The sequence below is a fragment of the Podarcis muralis genome, chromosome 3 (genome assembly GCF_964188315.1).
Source record: "Podarcis muralis chromosome 3, rPodMur119.hap1.1, whole genome shotgun sequence".
Lineage (NCBI taxonomy): Eukaryota > Metazoa > Chordata > Lepidosauria > Squamata > Lacertidae > Podarcis > Podarcis muralis.
Genome location: NC_135657.1, coordinates 15,561,527 through 15,584,144, shown reverse-complemented (window position 1 = coordinate 15,584,144; position 22,618 = coordinate 15,561,527). Strand labels below are relative to the sequence as shown.

Sequence of the window (22,618 nt, the reverse complement as noted above, 5' to 3'; positions counted from 1 at the left end):
CCTCCATTAAAAATGTGCTGAAAAAAGTCGGCTTATATACAAGTATATACGGTATATAAAATGTCTGAAATGAGGAGCAGGAATAGCTGTATTGTCGCAATGCAAAACTAGCTGTGTGTATCTTGTGGCAAAAATGACTTATACAGGATATCCTTTTTTAAAAAGCAGCTAGAATTCAGAGCATGGGAAGTGCTATACCAGAAGTCTTATCACGTGACCTTGCATCAGAATTCCTTCTCTCTCAGCTTCATGTTGTCTGATCTTGCCGCTCAGTCTAGACAGAAAAGGTAAACTCGGAGGCAGCTTCCTCAGTGCATTGGATGCATGTGAATTATATTATTCTGGTCTACTTACATTGTAGTGTTGAGCACCTTGATAGGATCTTCTGCCTTTCCACAGCCAACCTTATCTTTCCCTGCAGGGGTAATAGTATTTTACTGGCAAAATGATGGTGTTTTCGTTTCAGGCCACAGGCAGAACTGTTACATGAGGTTATAAAGGGTCAATATATTGGTTGGACTGGGATAAAAAAGTGCTTCTGAGTCTCTAGATGATAGCATCCGTTTTTGTTTGTTTTTTTAGTATTTGGGGGAGGCTGCCCAGTTTTCTCAGTACAGCACTTCAACCAATTTTGCGGTGTTAGAAACTCAGATATACAGTGGTACCTCAGGTTACATACGCTTCAGGTTACATACCCTTCAGGTTACAGACTCTGCTAACCCAGAAATAGTGCTTCAGGTTAAGAACTTTGCTTCAGGATGAGAACAGAAATTGTGCTTTGGCAGCGCGGCGGCAACGGGAGGCCCCATTAGCTAAAGTGGTGCTTCAGGTTAAGAACAGTTTCAGGTTAAGAATGGACCTCTGGAACGAATTAAGTACTTAACCTGAGGTACCACTGTATAAGCTAAGCGACAAATGGCTCATTAAATCAGGATTGCAGTCGCCAAAACGGAAAGTCTAATTCGAAAGTCGTCTTTTTCAATACTACTTTGTGGTTCCTGAAATTCATTCTGATTGTGCAGATGAAATATAATTGATATAATTCTACAGGATGTGGTATTCTTGTGTGAAAACAATCAAGATCCAAGGATCCCCAGGTATTCACCACCCTATGGTGGAGATGTCAGGTGTCATCCTGGCTCCTGAGCATCTTCACTTGGCCACAAATGGCCAATAGCCAGGTGCAAAATGCGCCTGGCTAATTTCGAACGCTGCTCTTTTGCATCATGGGGCTTGTCTTGAACAGGGGCTGGGGAAACTTGTGTCCCTCTAGCGGGTTTTGGAGTCCAATTTCCAGCAACCACAACCAGCTTGGCTAACAGAGTGGATGTGAGTTGAAGTTCAGCAGCACCGGAAGGCCCCACAGATTCCTCATCCCTGTAATAGTAGCTTTTGTCTCATTAAGGGATTATTTAATAATACTTCAGTTTCATGCTCTTCATACACCCAGGAATGCCCTTATCACTGAATATGAAAAGTAGGAAGAATTAGAAAAAAATGCAGGCTCTTACAACCAGGTATAGGCAAACTCGGCCTTCCAGATGTTTTGGGACTACAACTCCCATCATCCCTAGCTAACAGGACCAGTGGTCAGGGATGATGGGGATTGTAGTCCCAAAACATCTGGAGGGCCAAGTTTGCCTATGCCTGCTTAAAACACTTTGTGGGGGCGACAATATTTTTTGATAGGGGGCTAGAGCAACAAAATTTGCAGTGTAGGGGACTTCCTAGTTTAGGGGGGAAAGCAAGGAAGAGGGGACTTGCTAAAGGTGTATAAAATTATGCAAGAAAGCCGATAGAGCAGTTTCCCCCCCTTTCATTATTATACTAGAACTCATTGTCATGAGCCCCGTGGAGACGGACTTGGTGAGAGTGTTCAGATGTGGAAAGAGAGAGAACTGGAGGAGTTTGACCCAGGAGAGGGGTCCAAGGGAGTGGGAAGTGGCCATTGTCAGAAGACGCCAACCCTACAGTGGGGCTGGTAGATTGGGAAGCAATCAGGACTCGTGGAAAGGCCAAATGCTTTGCCCAGGGCATCATGTCTCAGCTGGTCAATGTGGTACCGGTCCCTGCTAGTGCAGGGTCACCTGCCTCAGGAGGCACAGTGAAATAAATCTGGCAATGAGCTGGTTCGAACTATCTTCACAGCCTCAGCCCATTTAGAAGAGGGCTTGCTTGCTCAGTCCTGAGCCTTGGGATGACGATGTCAAGTGATGGTGCCCATCCTGCTCTTCCAAAGGAGAGTCCAGGGGGCGTGTTGGGTCAGCATCTTAGCTTCTTCTGAGCCATGTGCTCTACAGCTCTGCCATGTTCCCTGACTTGGTGACCTGTAACCTGTTTGGGCTCTGGAGCAAATTTTGGAATTTTGGATGGGGTTTGTTCAGACTCATGGGAGATACAGCTGTCAGTGGCTACTAGCAACAGTGGCTGTGTTCTAACTCTGTTACTGGAGCTGGTATGCTGAGTGGACTAAAATGGTTTTGAGAATTCTTTTAAAAAAACGATGCGGTAAATATTCCCTTTTAGGAATTACGAATTTGATAAAATTGATGCAGGAGCAGGAGTTAAGGAGGAGTAAAAGTTGTTACACATGTTGTGGCTGTCAAAAGACCCTGGTGTGCTGTGAATTTGCCTTTTCATTTGATGGTATTTGCAAATTTATTTAATAAATCAATGCATATTTTTTAAAACAACAGTATAATAAAAAGGGTGTGGGGGAGAATTGACCACATTGGAACTTTGACTTCCTGATTCATAAAATTTATTTACACCACTTATTTTATTTTTTAAAACCTCTCAAAGCATCTTACAAAAAAAGGCTTGAATGACAAAACTATCCGTAAAAAACAGTTTAAAGCAGCTATTTAAAACGGTTTAAAATCTGCTGTTGCCTTATTGTTGTTTTAATTATTTTTTTAAATAAGGTAAAAAACAGATTAAAGCAGATGTTTTTAAATTCCAGATTCCTCTGGGGTCTCCTCAGTCCCAGCTCAATGGGATACAACCACACCAAGCCTCTCTGGGGCTGGATAGATACGAGTTGTAGGAAGCTACTGCTGTAGCTGTTTAAATAGCGCTTAAAGCCCTAAAACGACTTAGGTCCCAAATATGAAATGCCACCTCCTTTCCTCAGGCCTTCTTGGATGTTAAACTCATCAGAGTGGTTCCTTTTGGTAGATCTGTTGCCTTCAGAAATTTGGGAGGTAGCAGGCAGAGAGCAGGCCTCTGTGGCATCGTTTGGCATATTCTTTGTATTGCATATTCTTTGTACAGTGGTACCTCAGGTTAAGTACTTAATTTGTTCCGGAGGTCCATTCTTAACCTGAAACTGTTCTTAACCTGAAGCACCACTTTAGCTAATGGGGCCTCCTGCTGCTGCTGCTGCGCCGCCGGAGCCTGATTTCTGTTCTTATCCTGAAGCAAAGTTCTGAACCTGAAGCACTATTTCTGGGTTAGCGGAGTGTGTAACCTGAAGCGTATGTAACCTGAAGCATATGTAACCCGAGGTACCACTGTATTCATCATACGGCGGAAGGTACCCTTCTTCTTCCTCTGACTTTGGGCACCTGAGATAGATACATCTTAAGACCCACCATATTCTCTTGATCGCAACCTGTTTTAACATTTTAAAACATGTGTTCCAAATGGTTGTCACCTGTCTGAGAAATCCATGGTGGGAGGAGAGGCAGGTAAGAAATCTCAATTATTGTTATAAAAAACATATCTCCAGAAATAATGTCGGAATGCTCTGCGCCATGATTTGCTCTCTCCCCACCCCTCATTCCTGCATGTTAAATATAGTGGACTTCGGCTCTTCAAGTAGCCATTTCCTGCAGCAGTAAATTAAGAAAACAAACACACCCATGCAGAACCATTTCAGCTATGGTGACAGTGGTGCCCTTCATTGTAATCTTAACCTGGTTTCTCAAGGAAGGCGTGAAGCCTCTGCTTCTTTACTTACGCGAATCCACCTGAGTAACATGTTAAAGGAGCCCATGTAAATGGGAATAGCCTGGCTAAAATAAGCCTGGCTTGTGCTGCTTATTTTTATTTGCATTTGGAGCTCACCCAGTTATGGATGGCCCGGAGGGCGCAGTAGTAACAGATTAACAAGCACAAATATATATTTACAGTTCTATTAACATCTAGATTAAAAACATAAATATCAAAAACCCCAGCCTTCTGTCAGCTGAACCTTTCTCCATATAGAAAAGCCTTGCAGTCTTCCAAAAGGTGTAGATGTATCTATGCTTTGAGAGAAATAAGTAGGAAATTTGGGGGCTGCACTTCCATATAGAAATTTCCCTGCCCCTGGAAAGGCAGAGAGGGTTCTTGTTTCTGGGACCAGGCTTCTCTCTGCCAAACTTCTTGTTGCTGATTTTTAACGGAGCATTTAAGAAAATGATACCCAAGTTATCCCCAGTGTTCAAAATTCCCTGGGCGCCGGGCACGTTTTGCTACTGGCGCGGTTCTGATTGCGATTGGAGATTTCTGGGCACCAGGTTGACGACTTTGTAGGGATGTATGTTCCACAGTGTGTGGGAAGCTGCTGTGACTATCCGAGTGTCCATCTACATGCGCCCTTGCAGTTTGAACATGAAAGTGTGGTTGGAATTAGAGATAAGGCGCAGGGACGGAAAGGATCTCTTTGTACACCTCCGAGCTTGAAGTATGCACAGACAATGAATGGCAATTCTATATGGAGTTTGCCCAGGTGGCTAAATTAACAAGTTGATCCCTGCTACAGGCATTGCCAATTCCCAAGCCCTCCACCCCCTTTGCGGCTTTCCAACCGGTGAGCAGGCTTGCAAATGTACGGATTGCAACACAGATGATTTCCTATTAGATATTGAGCAGCATAAGCCAGACTCGCCCACCATCCCTCCCTCCCAAAAAAGCCCCCCTCTCCCGAAAACCATGGCAATCCAGGGTGGCTTCACTCGTTCAACCACCCTGCCAGAGGTAGTAGCAGACAGATGGTTCTCAACAATGGGAAAATCCAGTTGGTTTCCCTTAGGAGAATGCTTGAGAACAATAATGCTTGAGGGGATAAAGGCAGATTAATTAATAGAGGCATTGTTGGTACCTGTGTTCGGTTGCTCCTATTTGCGCTCTAATTATGCGATAGATGTGCTCTTTTATGGAGAGGTCTAGCACACAGCGTGGATAAAGCGCCCCTTCCATCGTAACAGTATCTATCAAAAGAAAGGAATTGGGCTTAAGTCTTGCTTCCATTTTTAGACCAACAGTAAGCTGAACGTGTAATCTGCAGAGCAACCCTATGCATATCTGTTCATAATATAAACTCCCTGATTGCCATAGTAGTGTTTGTTTTACTTTGGCATAATCTGCCCTTTAATTTGGTGTGAGTACTGTCTTCGATATCCAGTGTGTATTGTAGCACAGTGTCCTCAGTAGCCTGATTTATACTGGCATTAAACCATGGTTTAGTGTTGCAAGAGCAAGCCAAAGTGAACCCCAGACTTGAACTCCCTCTCCTCTCCTTCTGGCACAGACATGAGGACAAGATAGAAAAATTCTGCTTCTGTTTCGGATGAACCACAGTTTGACGTCCAACCCTAAACCGATTAAGTTTAAGTACAGTTAGTTGAAACAAAGGCAACTTCCTAAACTATAGTTTGGCTTGTTTCAACAAACCATAAAGGTAAAGGTAAAGGTACCCCTGCCCGTACGGGCCAGTCTTGACAGACTCTAGGGTTGTGCGCCCATCTCACTCAAGAGGCCGGAGGCCAGCGCTGTCCGGAGACACTTCCAGGTCACGTGGCCAGTGTGACATCGCTGCTCTGGCAAGCCAGAGCTGCACATGGAAACGCCGTTTACCTTCCCGCTTGTAAGCGGTCCCTATTTATCTACTTGCACCCAGGGGTGCTTTCGAACTTCTAGGTTGGCAGGCGCTGGGACCGAACGACGGGAGCGCACACCGCCGCGGGGATTCGAACCGCTGACCTTTCGATCGGCAAGCCCTAGGCGCTGAGGCTTTTACCCACAGCGCCACCCGCGTCAACAAACCATACTTAAGATTAATCACAGGTTGTCAGGTTCAGGTGGCATGGCAGGCTGTGGTTAATTTAAAAAGGAACCAAAAGTTTTCAACCTCCTCTTCATGGCTACATTGGAGGGGGAAGTGTGCCAGTCTGAAGCTAACTTGGAGATATCCTCACAATCCAAGCCAACACACTGTGTTGGGTAAAAGTGTACCTTCCCCCCCTTCCTCGGAGGGAGTTGTGAAGAAAAACAGGTTTGCATGTTTCCATTGTGGCTGATTTGAACTAGAGAAAAACCAGATGTGAAGGATGTCAGTTTTCTAATGCTCTTAACAGCATCCTCACACTTCCACTCTGGAATCCCCAGAGTAGTTTTGCAATTGTGTTTTAATTCTGGGGGAAGTACTGGTGGAATACAATGAAGCATGGACGTATATAAACATACATGTGCTACATATATATACAGTCATACCTCGTGTTGCGTTCTGCTCTTCTTACAGACTTTCAGCTTACAAAATGTGGCAAACCCGGAAGTTCGCTGCCCACGCATGCACAGAAGCGATCTGCGCGCTTCTCACATGTGCAGAAACGCTCGATCGTACCCGCACATGTGTGGAAGAGGTGCTCTAGTTGCAGACTTTTTGGGGTGCAGACGGCACCCCAAAACGGATTAAGTCCACAACTAGAGGTACCACTCTCTCTCTCTCTCTCTGTGTGTGTGTTTGCGTATGTGTGCGTGTATTAATAATAATAATAATAATAATAATAATAATAATAATAATAATAATAATTTATTTGTACCCTGCCCATCAGGCTGGGTTTCACCAGCCACTCTGGGTGGCTTGCAATGAAGATTAAAAATACATTAAAATGTCACACATTAAAAACTTCCCTGAACAGGGCTGCCTTCAGATGTCTTCTAAATGTCAGGTAGTTGTTTATCTCTTTGACATCTGGTGGGAGGGCGTTCCACAGGGCTGGTGCCACTACCGAGAAGGCCCTCTGCCTGGTTCCCTGTAGCTTTGCTTCTTGCAGTGAGGGAACCGCTAGAAGGCTCTTGGCGCTGGACCTCAGTGTCCGGGCAGAACGATGGGGGTGAAGATGCTCCTTCAGGTACACTGGGCCGAGGTCGAGGCCATATATATATATCCACTACCTGATGCTGAAATACAAGTTGCAAAGCTGGGCATACACAGCTGCTATTCTGGTGGAGTACCTAAGCGCAGTGCACCACATGATTAAAACAATATTACATTAAAAACCAAATTAAAATATACAGGGGGAAAGTCGCAAAATTCACCCAGTAAACAGAGAGTAAATGCAATCCACAATCTACAGCTGTCTGGATGAGCAGAAACTTTTTATATTACCGGTGGATCCGCCATGCTCAGGGTGCCTGCCAGATCTCTGTGGGAGGACTTTATAAGTCAACAGCAGAACCTTAAACTTGGCTCAGTAGCAAATTGGCAACCGGGGAAGCTCCTTCAGGAGGGGCGATAGGGTGGACCAGTAAGCAGCACGCTGCACCAGTTGCAGCTCCCAAACAGCCTAGGTGAAGCCCAACACAAAGTGCGTCACAGCAGTCTTGTCTTGACGCTGTGGACATGTGATATCGATCCAGGAGTGGCCATCATTGATGTACCAGCCACAGTTGGTAAAAGATGCTTCTAGGTGCTGCAGCTACCTGGACCATGATGTCTTCAAGAGCATCCCCAAGCAACTCGTCTATTATTTGGGCAATGGACTGGCTCTTAAAATCTTATGTCTGTCATCAGCGCAGCCAGAGAGAAGGCAGGTGGTTTGTGCTATGAACACTACAACTGCATGCGCTTTCTCATCTAGCGGGGATGAGACTGTTAAGGGATGTGCCAGCTTGCCTTAACTATGACCAAGAGGCAGGCTTCTTCTTTCCCCCTCCTCCTTTTTTATCCCTGAGGAGAACATAATGCTCCAGTTGTCTTGGATACACGGCGGTGTATGTAGCATTGTAATCAAATATAGGCCGTCTGTAGTTGAATTTTGGGATTTAAATCTGACCTCTGATCTCAACAGCAGCTCTGGTGAGATGGGCAGCGTAATGTAGCACATGTGTGGAAGTTGCTGAGAACAAAGGGAAAAGGGAGAGAAGGAACAAAGGTAACTCTTTTTTGCTCCTCGCCTCTTGGATTTTCCTTGAACATATGCTTTAAATGGATGAGTGTTTCAGAGGCCTGATGGCGGAGCCAAACGAATCTCTCTCTCTCCTATTTGTTGGTCTGCCTCGATTGGAGCGTTTAGACGTTGGAATGAAATTCGGCGCGTTGCGTTCAGGTGGGGAGTCTGCGTTTGAGTTCGGGAGCCGTTCCTACAGGCTGCACCCATTGTCAAATTGGAAGCGGAAATTATGTCTTTGGTTGGGATGGGCAAATCTGGCCATTTTGGTTTCTTCCAGTCTCTCTCCCCCCCCCCCCCCCCCGAATCTTAACTTCAGTTCTTCACATTTCCCTATCCGTTTGCATTAAAAAATATTTTTATCAGCATTATAATACAGATTTCTTCTGATACACGTGTGTATGCAACTTTGCCTAATATACAAATTTTGTGGAGCAATTTCCCCTAAATTTCAGGTGTTGCTTTCACTAATATGTGCCTTTTATTGGACACTTTACTCCAGCGCATGCATTTTTGTACACATTACTTCTCCAGAGAACTGCCTTGCAAAATTCAAAGAATTGTGAGTTTTGAAGGATGGATGTGCTTCAGTTTTTCTTGTGTTGTTTCAGAAGCATGAATAGGCACATTTATCTTTAAATGAGAACTGAAACATATTTCTCTCCTCACCCCTAGCACACAGGTGTTGTAATGAGATCTGTGTCAAATGTCAGCCTGAGATTCTGTGTTCCAGGTTCAGACACCAGCTGAATCTCCACACCTGGTTTAGAGGTTGTGACGTTTGGGGAAGAAAATAAAGATTTAGAATGCCTTGTTGTGAAATACCAGAAGGCCTTTGGATGATGGTTGTGATTTAGTAGCGTAAGAATGTTGTGATACTAAAGCCTTTTTAAAAAAAATACTGCGATTCTGTTTGCCCAACTACCGTACTTTAAAGGAAATTTAGAGAAGTTCATGGAAAGAAAAGTCTGTTTCGAAAGTGTTGTATTCCACTGAGTTATACTTTTGAGTCGACTCATTGAAAAGAATGGAGCAAACTCAATCATATTCATGAATTGAGTGGGTCTACTCTTGAGTAAGTCTCTTGGTAAGGAAAGATTGTCTCACATACCAAACAGTGTTAGACAGTTGCCAGGCGTGTTTTGCACGGGTCCAATTGCAACCATGTGGAGATCTCTTGGTGCAAAATGCCCCTTAGAGAAGGATCTGAAATATTTCCCCTGGAAGCTTGAATTTGTTTTATTCTGGATTGTTCTGTTTGATGTTTTAACGTGTTGAGATTTGTTCTATAAAATATAAAGCGGCATAGAAATGAAATGAATAATAATACTAACAACAAACTTCATTGGGGAGGAAAAAGGCGTCTAGACATTCCACTGTGGCGACCGTAACCTAGGTTTAACGTGCCATTTGGTGATTAGATTAGATCTCTTGTGTTTCTGACACTGATACCCAATCCATCACTGTGCTCTGCAGGTGAGGGTTTCCTGCAGATACCACCTAACATGAACATAGGAAGAGCCTGCAGGATCCGGCCAATGGCCCATCTAGTCCAGCATCCCGTTCTCACAGTGGCCAGCAAGATACCTGTGGAAAACGCAGAAGCAGGATTCGAGCGCAAGAGCTCTCTCTGCACCTGTGATTTTGAGCCACTGGTACTCAGAAGCAGGGGACAAGGGGGAGGCGCATGTCCAATTATGACACGGAGGTTGAATGCTGTTCAGCAGCGTAAAATAGTCGTGTCTGTTTTTACGCAGCCGCCTTCTCTCTTTTGCCCAGGAGGCAGAACAGGTTTTATGGGATGTCAGATCATAATGACAAGTCTAGGAATAACCCTCCTCCGCCTTCTGATTCCCTGCCCCCACCTACACTCTCATGCAGGTACACACCCTAAAGAGCATTGCAACATAATGTACTCTGGTATTAAATGCCAAAGGTTTAAGTTCTGGCGTAATGAGGCCACAGTCCAGCCTTTCAGAGGCCGATTGGAACGTGCAGTGCTGAACAAGCAGGAAGCCAGAACACGACTCTATTTAGGAATGCTGCGCGTTCTCTTGCTTCAGTTATCCCCTCTTTATCCAACACACTTGCTGGCTGATTTGACTCCTATACAGAAAAGGATGTGTGAGGGTCCCGTACTCAGAGCCGTCTTGTACTGTGGGGGTTCCCCCCCCCCCACTAGGGAGAAATTCCACAGTGAGATTTTATCCATAAAATAAATTTGCAGCTCAGTACAGTGGTACCTCAGGTTATAGACACTTCAGGTTACAGGCGCTTCAAGTTACAGACTCCGCTAACCCAGAAATAGTACCTCAGGTTAAGAACTTTGCTTCAGGATGAGAACAGAAATTGTGTGGCGGTGGCGTGGAGCAGCGGGAGGCCCCATTAGCTAAAGTGGTACCTCAGGTTAAGAACAATTTCAGGTTAAGAACGGACCTCCAGAACGAATTAAGCTTTTAACCTGAGGTACCACTGTAAACGGGTTTGATATCTGTCCGCCTGGGCAGTTCCAAACACCTGACTTCATGTGACTTCCCCTCACAAGCATGTGCAAATATATGATAAATCTCTTTGAGTGTGCTAAAAATTAGTACGTTAACAGTTTTTCTTTTCATAATAATAGTAGCAGCAACTATTATTATTAATTTATTATTTAAACCCTGCCCATCTGGCTGGGTTTCCCCCGCCACTCTCTCTATATAAGGAAAGGACTTGATCGACTTCTCTCAACCTGATATCTCAGAGGGGTCATGCTGGTTGGGGCTGACAAGAGTTTTAGTCCGACAACATCTGGAGGGCACTGGCTTTGGGAAGGCAGGGCTAGGTAGGCATATCATCTTGCCCATTCTAAATTAGCTTCATATGATCCTATGGTTTAGCTTGGGAATGTGACACAGAAGCTCACATCCTTTTCCAAGTGCTCTAGCCACAGTTTACCATGTTGTCCTACCAGGAAAGCTATTGTCAGTACCACAACCATGGTCTAGCGTTTAATGGCCTTGCATCATGGCAAACCATGGGTAGGGCAACCTGGGAATGAGTTGGGAACCCACACTTGTGAGGCAGAATGAACAAAGGCTGTTGAGAAAATCGGAATAAGATGTTTTAACTGGGCTGCTGTTTCTTATTCTCAGTGTATCTGCCTCCCTCCACCGCCGCCCAAATCTGCAGTATGTGTTCCTGAAGTGTGTGTGAAATACTCTTAATGTTTAACAAGATTCTATGCAAGTCCTTAACAATATATGGGGGTGATGATGTTGTGCCATGTGTTATTTCTGGATGTTTGGGACAATGGGTTGTGCCCAAAGTGTCCCTTTTATGAATGGAAGGGCTCCTCCTGCTCATGGAGGAACTGAGATCTAATGCACGATCCTGCTCGAGAAAGTAGGGGGATGCTATTTCCACCCATTCATCCTGCAGCCCCCCCCCCCTTGCATAACTACCTGTGCTTTTCGGGCAGTTCTCTCAATCCTATGGAGAAGCGATTGCGAGTTGCACAGCCTCCATTCTGCATGGCAAAGAGTTGTGGGTTATGGGTGGTTTTGGGAAAGTTGCCTGTACCCTCAGCTCAGTTCCCCGTCTTTTTAAAAAAGCGAAATAAAAGCAAACATCAATGTACCTCTCAGGTTTTCAGTTTTGTTTTGTGGATGCCCAAGATATAAGGCATGTAAAGGCGTTGCGTGCTCTGTTTGCGTATCAGCTGCCTGTTAGCCAGGTCTGAAGAAATCGCTTTGCCATTGCTATAGAAACCTTGCCTTGATTAGATGTCATAACTCTGTTTGATTCACACTGATATGGCTATGGGTTCCCACTGTGAAATGAAGACAGGTTTCTTTTTATATATGCACAGAGAATATAAATTCTGCTGCTTTATAGCTTACCAAATGCTTAAGTGGTTTTTGATGCAGAATTTAATTAAAGTAGTTGCAGGAAATAGTAAAAAAAAGAAGTATCTTTTTTTTCTATGTGTATATGTGTTTGGACCATAATCTGCAAGTTTAACACATTGGTGGTAAACCTTTTTATGAAATATTTTAATTTAGAGAGAGCTTGTATCTCGGGGAGCTTATATCTCTCCAGGGAGCAGCAATCTGTCCTCCTGCCTACAGAATAATTCGGTGTAGGCAGGCCAAGTCATCTTTGATGGGTCTGAACAATATTGAAGGTTCAGCTTTATTTGGGCCTTGCTAGTTGACATTTTTAATGCAGTAATTGCCTGGTTGTTACTTTGTGGTTGCTAGCGATCCAACCATCTTTCTTGGAGGCGTCTTCCGACTTCAGGACATGAAGAATACTGGAAGTGGAGAGAATTTCTCTTGCAACAGAGAAACTTCATTTTCATGGCAGCGTGTGTCCAAATGTTGCCCATTCCCAAATCCTCAGCATTGGTGGATGCTGCACATAATTGTGGTTCCACAAGCACCATTGGTGACTGATGACCTCCCACCTCAAACTACAAAGCTTCTTGGCCTGTTGAGTTTTAAATTTGTGTGTGTGTGTTGATGTTTTCAATTGTTAATCATATTTTTATCTGTTTTAATACTTAAGTGGTTAATTTGAAGCAGAAGTCGTTATAGTGGATTATTCACCTGCAAGCACAAAACGGCTCTGGATATTTGTGTGTCTGTGACGTCATGGATGCTGACGGCATGGATGCTATCCAGTCAGTGCCTTCCACAGCTAGGTGAACGCTTCTTCCTCCTCCATTACATTTCCAACCCTACTGCAGATTTTCAGGAGTTTTTCTTTCCCAGAGCTTGAATACATAGCAAAGAAAGCGAGAGCTCTTGGAATTTTGCCCTCCTGTTTCTTTTATTAAAATAAAGCGCAACCCATGGTGTCCATCTTTACCTGCCAGTGCTGTAGTAGTGAGTGTGTTGCCACTGAGCCCCCCAAAATTGCATTTCCTTCAGAAATGGCAAGCCAGCCAATACCACACTTTCTGTATATTCCTGCCTTCCAATGAGCTCAAAAGAGCTCACCTTGAGCTTTTGCCATGAAAATGCCCCGCCCCCCCCCCCCCGTGGGAAATGGTGTCTCTGATTCAGCCACACCGCCAAAGGGGGATGGTTAAGAGAAACCCACGGTTTTAATACTGTTTATGAGAGCAACAGTTTACGACGCAACGTATCAAATATTAATACGAGGGACAGAAAGGATGGCAAAGGACTTGTTCCTCTTAATGGCGCCTGCAGGCAAATGAATACACAGTGAGCCGAGTGGTGGGTGGGTGGAAAGGAGCTGAGCAAAGATGGCCCAAACAGTATCGCCTTCTATGCACCCACCGCGATAATAAAAAATATTAAATTTCAGGTTGGCAGTTTATTACGCACTTTAATTCTCCAAAAAACATGGGGCCGTCCACTCAGGAAAAGGGCCTTAGCTCAGTTCCCTCTGCACACAGGAGGTTCTGGGCGTAAGACTCCTCCCTGAAACCTTGGTGTCAGGGCCGGAATCAGGTGTAGGTCAGCAACAAAGATGCATCACTCCAGGCCAGTGGAGTTATTTCTTTGTTTAAGGGAACAACCCACAGCTCTGGCCTAGTGGTCTCAGCAACTCTTTCCAGGAGGTCTTGTCCCGATTAAGCAGTTGTGAGGACTGAAGGTCCCCGCCTTCCCGGTAGCCACTAGGCCTCCACCTCTCCAGGGCCTTTCCCACGCAGTCTCAGGCCGTGTCTGCACACAGTCATCCTCTGCTCTGCCTGCTTAATTTCTCTCCATGTTATGGGAAACCAGGGAGAGCTGCTCAAAGAAGGAGACTCCCTGGATTCTTCAGCAGCCGGTCGCCACTCTGCCTCCTCTCCAGCCTCCGAGTTGGAGTCTGAACTGCTCTCTGCCACGGCCTCTTCCTGCTCACTAAAGCCTGTTGCCTCTTCAGCTTCCGACACCACCTCCTCCTAGCCTGCTCTCTCTTCTCCCTCTGACCATTCATGGTCATCCAATCCCCTGGCTCTCCTTCCCATGAAAGTTCCCTGACTGGTGCCTTCATCCAGCCAGTCCATGGCACTTGGGAGACCTGTTGCCAACTAGGGTTAAGGAACCCGACTCAGCCTGAGGACTGCATTCCCTTCTGGGCATCCTTCTGGGGACCTCATAGCAGTGGTCAGGCGAATTAGACGCAAAAATGGGCAGAGGATGGGATGTAATTTCCTACCTTGTACAGTGGGCTAGTTTCTATGCACCCTATCAGATCCTTCTCTGTCCTCCAAGCAATAGGCCTCATAAGAGATCAAGGACATGTTCCAGCCCAGGTAGAAAGGAGGCTACAAAACAGGGTTAGTGTGACCATGGGAAAGTCCTGAGGGCCAGATGGAGAGGCCAAGAGGGCCGCAATCCACCCCTGGGCCCGAGGTTCTCTCTCAGACCCCTGGTGCTGCTGTAAATAATACGCAGCTAGGCGGACCAATAGTTTCGTTCATCTATAAGGCAGTTTTCTACTTCAAACCATGGTGGCTATACTCTGTCTCTACTGTATGTTTCTGAATGCCAGTTGCTGGAAACCACAGGAGAGCAGAGATAATGCCAAGGTTGCAGGTTCGATCCTCGTATGGGGACAGCTGCATTGTGGGAGGTTGGACTATATGATCCTCGGGGGTTGCCTCCAATTCTCTGATTCTATTCATTCCTGTGCTTGGATCCTGCATTCAGAATGCTGGACCAGGTGGGCCCCTGGCCTGACCCAGCAGACTCTCCTTACGCTTCTATAAAAGCTTTCCCCCCTGTTTCTAGGCCAACAAGATTAAATGGGTCCAGTAACTGGAATGACTCCGGACAAGAAAGCTGAAACGCCGGGGGCAGAGAAATCCGCGGGGCTGCGGCACATCCAAAGAATGGGGAGCTTGCCGGAGGCGGTGGACGCGGCTCGGCCAAAGGCCACAGCTGTGGATAGCGAACTGGCCGACGACGAGCTCACAAACTTGAACTGGCTTCACGAAAGCACGAACCTCCTAACAAACTTCAGCCTCGGAAGTGAGGGTCTTCCGGTGGTTAGCCCCCTGTACGACATCGAGGGCGACAGTGTGCCATCCTACCCTTCTTCCTGCTACTCCAACCCCGAGAAGAAATCTGCCACATCGAAGCCCCCCTATTCCTTTAGTCTCCTCATCTATATGGCGATAGAGCATTCGCCCAATAAGAGCTTGCCGGTGAAGGAAATCTACAGCTGGATCCTGGAGCGCTTCCCGTATTTTGCCACGGCCCCCACTGGCTGGAAGAACTCGGTCCGGCATAATCTTTCCTTGAACAAGTGTTTCCGGAAGGTGGAGAGAAGCCACGGCAAGGTGAGAACTGGGCACTTACTGCTCTTCCTTTTGTTCTTTCTTTAAAAAACAAAAAACTAAAACCGTAACCAGTTTGCTTTGCTCGTTGGTTTAAGGGAAAAGATGGTGGAACTTCCTTTGATTCAGATGTTTTGTTGGAACACACAAACACAAACCATGTCTTTGCTGCCCTACAATTTTGAGAGGGGGTAGCCCTGTTCAGTTCCCTGCAGTCAAACCAACAAAGAGTATTTTGACGCTGTCCAAAAAGACTGACACTTTCCTTCCAGGGGAGTGCGGCCCCATCCTGACCAGGCCGCCTTCCCACCTCCTGGGCTGGAGAACTTAGAACATGTAACACCACTGTCTTTTCAGAATACGGTTTCAGTTTTTTGGTCCACCCATCACTTCCTCTGGGGACCCATCTAGCACCCTAGCCACCTGGGACTAGGCTGATGTCAGCAGGTTCCAGGAATCCTCTTTGTTGTGTGACTTTGTCGGGTCCTCTTAGTTTGCCTGGGAGCCTGGATGAGAGCTAGGAGGCTGAGAGGCCCTGGGTAAGGAGATGCTTCAGAATCTCAGTATTTATTAGCAATATGCAACAATAGTTTTATTTGGTCTGTTTTTGCAACTGTTTTTCTTTCTTTTTTTTAGTTTGCCATGCATGGTAAAATTGAAAACAAATTGGTAGAATAGAAATCAAATTGGGCTTCCACCTAACTTTGCCCGCCTCCCCAGAGCTTGTAGCTGCAGTATTGGGAGCAAAACTCAGGCTCGTCTTGCTCCCCAGAAGCAGATGGAGTCTTTATATCACAGTCTTCCTCAGTATGGGGCCCTCTCGATGTCTCTGGGCTACAACCCCCATCATTCCTGATCATTGGCCGTACTGGCTGGGGGCTGGTCAGAGCTGGAGCGCAATAGCATCGAGTTGGAGAAGAGTGTTGTCGTAGATAGGGCATGTGGAGGACTTCTGCTAGGTGTCCTTGTTTCAAGGAAGGATCTTGCAGTTTAGGGGAAGAAAAAGAAACACCACTTTGGAAGAGTTTGTTGGCTTACGGAGACCCTCGTAGGTCTGTCCATGAATGGGCAAGGAAGATAACTTACCTGCAGCCAGTGTTTGAAGCGCCCATCGTTCTAGGTGCATTTTGCGACATGGAATTTCATTAGCGCGAGCCTGTGCTGGGCCCGGGGGTAACCTGAGAACCACGGTCCAGGTCTGGTCCAGAATCTGTAGGTTCCGCTAGGAGACAGTCCGACAGGGTCAAGGCAGGACACGAGGCAGGAAACCAGGCAAGGACAGGTACAGGGTCTCAGGCAGGATCTGGCATAGAGCAATGTTGCTCCTGCAACCTGGGGCGAGGTCCAACAGCCTTTTATCTCTGTCAGGGTAATGGCCGGTCCTGATCCGCCGGCGACTCACCTCCCTGTTTTGCCCGAAGGTGAGCACTCCTCCTGCGAGTACTCAGGTCTCTCCTTCTCTCAGACCTTAGTCTCTGCCGCTCGGGAGACGTTGGTGGGTTACTAGACCCAGTGGAGCAGCTGTAAGTGATTGCCCAGCAGAGGCCAACAAGGTAATCCCCGCATCTGGAGCCCGGGCAGGCTCAGGCCCCTGACTTGGCCCAGCTGGTGCTTGTTGCAGGGGAACCTGTGCAGACTGGGACTCTTCAGGATCAGGTTCCAGACTTGGTTCAGATGATGCCTGAGGCAAAGGATACGGTGCAGACGTGAGACTCTTCTGGTTCCGAGTCTGAGCCCGAGTCCCAGGCCATCCCAGAGCCGTTTCTGAGCTCTGCACCTAAGATTTCCGATTAAAACTGCAGAGTGGAAGGAAAGGAGGACCTTTTTCTGCCTCCCCACTTCCAGCTACTCTGAAGACTAGAGAAGAGACCCTCTTAAGAATATTAGGCGGTTGGGCAGGGGAAGGACTAGACCCTGTGAAAAATGAACATGTTTTAGGTGCAGTTCATTCATTTTCAGCACTGTATTCTTGTTGTTAAAGAAAACGTGCCTAGACATTCCATTGTTGGGCCCATAACCTAGGATGAAGGTGCCATGTATCTCCTACCTCTCATATCTCAGTGTCTAAGACTGCCCGCGGCAGGTAGCAGGATACAAGGGACTGTCTCCAGTAAATTGAGATCATTGGAACGGGTGCCGTCAATGTCTGCGTCTATGTATTGGTAACCAAGGGAGTGGACAGGCACCCTCTTCCTCCCTTTCTGAACACTGATGACTCAGTAATAATTACACGCGAGCGTAAGACATGCCGCAGAAGTTAATATCGGTGCCCTGCTTGCCCACTCTTGTTTCTTTCCTTGCTTTGGTACCTGCCCAGGTGACTCAGGCTTTTGCCAGCTCTTTTGGGTGTACCTTTCAGAGCCTGCGCGCCCTGGGGAAGGATGTGGTTGTTTCAGAACAGCTGGAAATTGCATGTTGCGTCAGCCCCGCTTCCTAAAGTGGAAGAGATTAGTTATTTGAAAGTTGTGCTGTTTGCAGGGGGGGGGTCGGGTCGGGTGGGTAGAGACAGCTTAGCGTGTGAAGTATGGGCTCAAATAGCAGCCTGGTTTGTGTTGCCATGGCAGCATTTCCTCTTGCTTGGCTGGCTTGCGAGAGGCTGCCGCCGCCGCCACGATGCAGAGGTTGTGTTCCTGCTGATCCGGTGGTGTGCCATTTGCTGGGGGTGGGGGCGGGCAGGAGGGGGGAGGGAGGAACCTCTCCTTCCTCCGTCTTCTTTTTTTTTAAGCTCAAGCACGAAGGCACGTACAAGACACACGTGTGTGCGTCTTGATGCAACCCGAACTCAGGAGTATCAAAGGGGAAGAACACTGCCGCTTTCTAAGTTGCTCTGCAAAACCGGTTTTGGAGTTCCTCACAGAGGATCTGCTTATGCAATGGAAACAGGATACGTGCGCAGATCAGATCTGCTGAAATAACACAACTCGGCTTTGTTACATAGCCAGGGTAGCTGTCTGGAGCAGGGCGTGTTTCTCACCTGAGGGCCGTGCTTCTGCTAAATGGGACCCAGTTTTCAGGTCAAACGTAACTGCAGATAGAAAGCTGCCTTCTGCGAGCCAGGCCATTGGTCTGCCTAGCTCAGTATTGTCTACCTCTTTAGTATTTAAGGCAGGAGTTCCCTTTCTATGCTATAGATTGAGCATGTGCCCTACCAGTGTGGCTGGGGCAACCCAGTCAGATAGCAGGGTATTATTATTATTATTATTATTATTATTATTATTATTATTATTATCATTGCCACCACTGGCCCATTGCTCTCTCATGCAGAAAGAAGTGTGGACATAGGGGTGCAAAAGTGGCCAAGATCTGAACTTGAAAGCAAGCCTATTTATTGCTCCCTCTCCTTCCCCTGCTACTCTTGGAGCTGGTGAGAACTGCTATTGGCTTCCAAGTCTAAAATTTTCAAGCCTGTCTTTCCATGTTTGGAACTATGATTTGTAAAAGACCAGTAGTAAATAGTGCAAGTGATGCAAAACCTGCTTATTTTGCTTTCCCATGGAGTGGAGGCAGGGTATGACAGATGTTCAAGAAATGCTCACTTTAAGAAAAAGAAAGTTGGTTTTATTTTCTGTTTTTGGCAATGTGAAGATGCTAGGGGCGACTCAGGAACTTCCCAATGCAGTGTGTTTCTGCAGTTCATCTTATTTAGCTAGCTGACGTGTGCAGGCTGCCTGCCTTGTTCAAAATCATTGACTTTTTAGAAGCTGAAGGGTCCTTGGAGTTCATCTTGTCAACGTGAAGGTTTTCTTTCCCTGTTTATATTCTCATCACCGCTACAAAAATGTCTGCTTGGACAAAGCATCACATTTTGGGATTGGGATCGCAGCTTCTGCAAAGTCAGCTTCCCTTGTAACGCACAGGTGTTACCTTCGAGGCAAAGGCTGCTATTTCCAAGTGTATTTAGAAATAGCGGCCACTGAAAGTAGACCGGCTTCTTTCTGATACCCTAGGCAAGGAGCTGACCTGCGAGATCCTTTCTAGCAGGGGTAGGGAGCCCACGGCCCTCCAGAGGTTGTTGGACTCCAACTCCCATAAGCCCCCATCAGCATGGCCAATAGTTAGCAATTGTGGGAGCTGCGGTCCAGCAACAAATAGCTGAGTTCTAAGAAGTACATTCAGGGGAGTGATTTCAGCTTCACCTCTGGTGATGATGAACTCAAGTGACTGGCCAGGACGATCGGATAAAGCTATAATACTTTCAGGAGATGAAGTTGCCTTCCATACCAAGTAGGATGGGGTCTTAGGTGGTAGCCTTTCATAGCCAGCCAGATACCCCAGGGTCTGAACCTGGGATCTTCCACAAACAAGCCATATTATCTGCCACTAATCCCTAGGTAGGCAGCCTGGTGCTCACCAGGTGCTGAAACTCCCATTGCACAGTACGGATGCTGGCCAGTGTTGGGTAGTGGTTACAGGGTCAGACTAGGACCTTGTAGACCAGGCTTCAAATCCATGGAGCTCACTAGATGGCCATAGGCCCCAGTCACAGCCTCCCAGCCTAACTGAGCACATGGGGTTGTTGCAGGGATTATTTTTTTAAAAACAACATTTTAAAATTAGCTTTTCAAACTTTATAAATTCTTTTAAACAACCATCCGAACATGTATCTCATATTAGTTGACTTCCCACCCACCCTTCCGTTGTGTTCTTTTCGTACCTTAGAAAGCTGCTATATTACTTATATTTTAGCCATTATATATGTTAATCATGATTAAACTATCAGCTGCTATACTTTAAATCCTGCATAACCATGATATTTTTTCAAAATATTTCCATTCTTCAATAATTTTTTCTTCATTCTGTTCTTTAATTACCACAGTTAAGTCTAGCCATCTCAGTGTATTCAATCATCTTTGTTCATCATTCTTCTTTCGTTGGGACTTAATCTTTTCCCATTTTTAAGGGTTGTTTCAGGATTTAAAGGAGGTGTGGAAGCACCATGGACACCTCTTTGAGCTCCTTGGAGAAGAAATTTGGGATGCAGATGCACTTAATTAAATAAATAAGAGCTGCCTCAAGCACAAGCACCCAGAAGAAAGATCGAGATGCAAATGGAACAAATAGTTGTTATTTTGAAACAGGCTCCGTTAATTCGTTGCCTGAAGAGAAAGAAGCCCATAGCACCCTTTTCCACACGGCCTTTCCAAATGAGATACCATTAGAAATGCAAGCAAACCTGCTATTAAGAAATTACGCTATTAATTGTATCCATTACTGCTTTCAACACTTCTTAGTTTTTCAGCGGTGGTTTGCTTCCAGCAGGCGCTTTGAAGCAGAATGGTTGAGTTACGCACGTAAACCCCTCTCCTTCTCCTTCTCCTCCTCCTCCTCCTTCTTCGATCACTCATAGCTGAATAAAACTGTCTTCCATTAACAGTGAGTCTGTAAGTGATTGTGGAGGCCAATTCTGGATCCACATGTCCTCCCACAGTGGGGACATAGGTTTCTGGATGGGAGTTGATCATGGTGAGGGTTTGCCAAGCGTGCCTTCCTCTTAGCACGTTTCTCCCTTGCTTCCTGAGTTTGAACATCTTCAAAGCCCATGACACCTTTGGCAAAGGCTGTTCTCCAACTGGAGCGCTCACAGGCCAGGGTTTCCCAATTGTTGGTGTTTATACTACATTTTTAAAGATTTGCCTTGAGACAGTCTTTAAACCTCTTTTGTTGACCACCAGCATTACGCTTTCCATTTTTAAGTTTGGAATAGAGTAGTTGCTCTACCCCTGTGTAAAAAGGAGGAGGAGGCTGCCTCAGGCAAGCCAAAAATGTCTTACCTTGCGGCCTTGAACATCATCACGGGGATTAAAGCTTGGTTCAGATATTTATTCGGTTCCTGAATCGTCATACGAAAAGCCCCGCTCAATCAGGCCAAAGGCCCACCTCATTCAACATCCTGTTCTCACAGTGGCCAACCAGATGCCTCTGGGAAACTCACAAGCAAGACCTGGGGCAACAGCCATCTCCCCACTTCTGAAGCCCAGCAATTGTGTTCAGGGGCACAATCCCCCAGCAGTGGTGGGAGGAACACAGCCATCGTGGCTAGAGGCCATTGATAGCCTTAGCTTCCATGAGTTTCTCTGATCCTCTTTAAAGTCACCCATAACTACCACTGTTTTACATAGGGGGGGAAATAACCCCAGGTATTTTTCTGGTGCACACAGAATGAGGCATGTCTCTTGGGGAAAGGGCTGGATTTGAAAGTGGAGGGCGTGAAATGGAATGGAGTGTCCCTGCTGGAACCCTGAACAGGAGCACTGCATGCTGCAACACATCGTTGCGGACCCCACCTATAAGCAGCAAACCAGCCAGAACAACTTCCTGCAAAACCAGCATTTGTACCACTGTCTCCCTGTGGAGTTGCCATATTTTTGCCCAATTTTAGGATGTCTGGGAACAAGGGCAGGGCACGGCTTTCTCCGTGTACTGAAGACCACCCATGGAAAAGTTCAGCAGGCCTGCTGCTTTCTATTTTCTGTGTTTAGGATGTCTGTTAAGAACATGGTGTTCTAACAGGGTTTGCGGGAGAGTGTGTGAGAAAGAAGGCAAATTCTATGCCAAACCTATCAGATAATTTCTTTTAGAACCTGCTGTTACAGAAGTTAGAATTGTCATTTATCCTGGGGCAGCTGAGTTCATGCCCATGGTGGGCAGGACCAGGTGCAAAAGCGGGTGCAGCAATGGATGTCCGTTTTCTCATCGTGACGCAGAATAGTTTCTACACCTTCTCTATTCTCAATCCTGGAGAGGAAGAGGCTTTCATAGAATTGTAGAATTGGAAGGGAGCCCAGGGGTCATCTACTCCAACGCCTTGCAGTGCAGGAGTATCCATGAGAGAGGGCTGTTCAACCTCTGTTCAAGGCCACATTCCAGCCAGTCAAAAGCTTTTGAAAAGGGTGCAAAGCAGCTCTGGCGAGGGCGGTGGTTGGAAGAGGTATGTGATTTGGGGAGGGTGCTGAGGGCCTGGTGGAGAGATCTGGTGAGCTTCAGGTTCTCCACACTAGGTTCTCCACACCGATATAGAGGGACCAGCTGCCTAGCTTGGTGTGAGGCAGCGTCGTGGTTCCTCTGTTGCTGTAAAATCGAACTGTATTCAAAACAGCCGTGTTTCTTAGGGTTTGAATCAGGATTGCTGATGGTTTCATGCCTTGATACTGTGGCAGGTGTTGAGTAGGATGTTTGGGATGTCATG

At 46.4% G+C, this 22,618-nt stretch overlaps 1 protein-coding gene across 3 annotated transcripts in view; it reads left to right on the top strand.

The window, feature by feature from the left end:
- Positions 1 to 22,618, top strand: part of FOXN2 (forkhead box N2) — a 51,501-nt gene that overhangs the window by 6,929 nt on the left and 21,954 nt on the right. For 2 of the 3 annotated variants that reach the window (XM_028725023.2, XM_077925473.1), the window contains exon 2: positions 14,885 to 15,435. In XM_028725023.2, coding sequence (XP_028580856.2) covers positions 14,899 to 15,435 — 537 coding nt within the window. In that variant the 5' untranslated portion in view covers positions 14,885 to 14,898. Of the gene's footprint in view, positions 1 to 12,514; positions 12,841 to 14,884; positions 15,436 to 22,618 lie in introns of those variants that run through there. The other variant, XM_077925472.1, reaches the window with a different exon arrangement.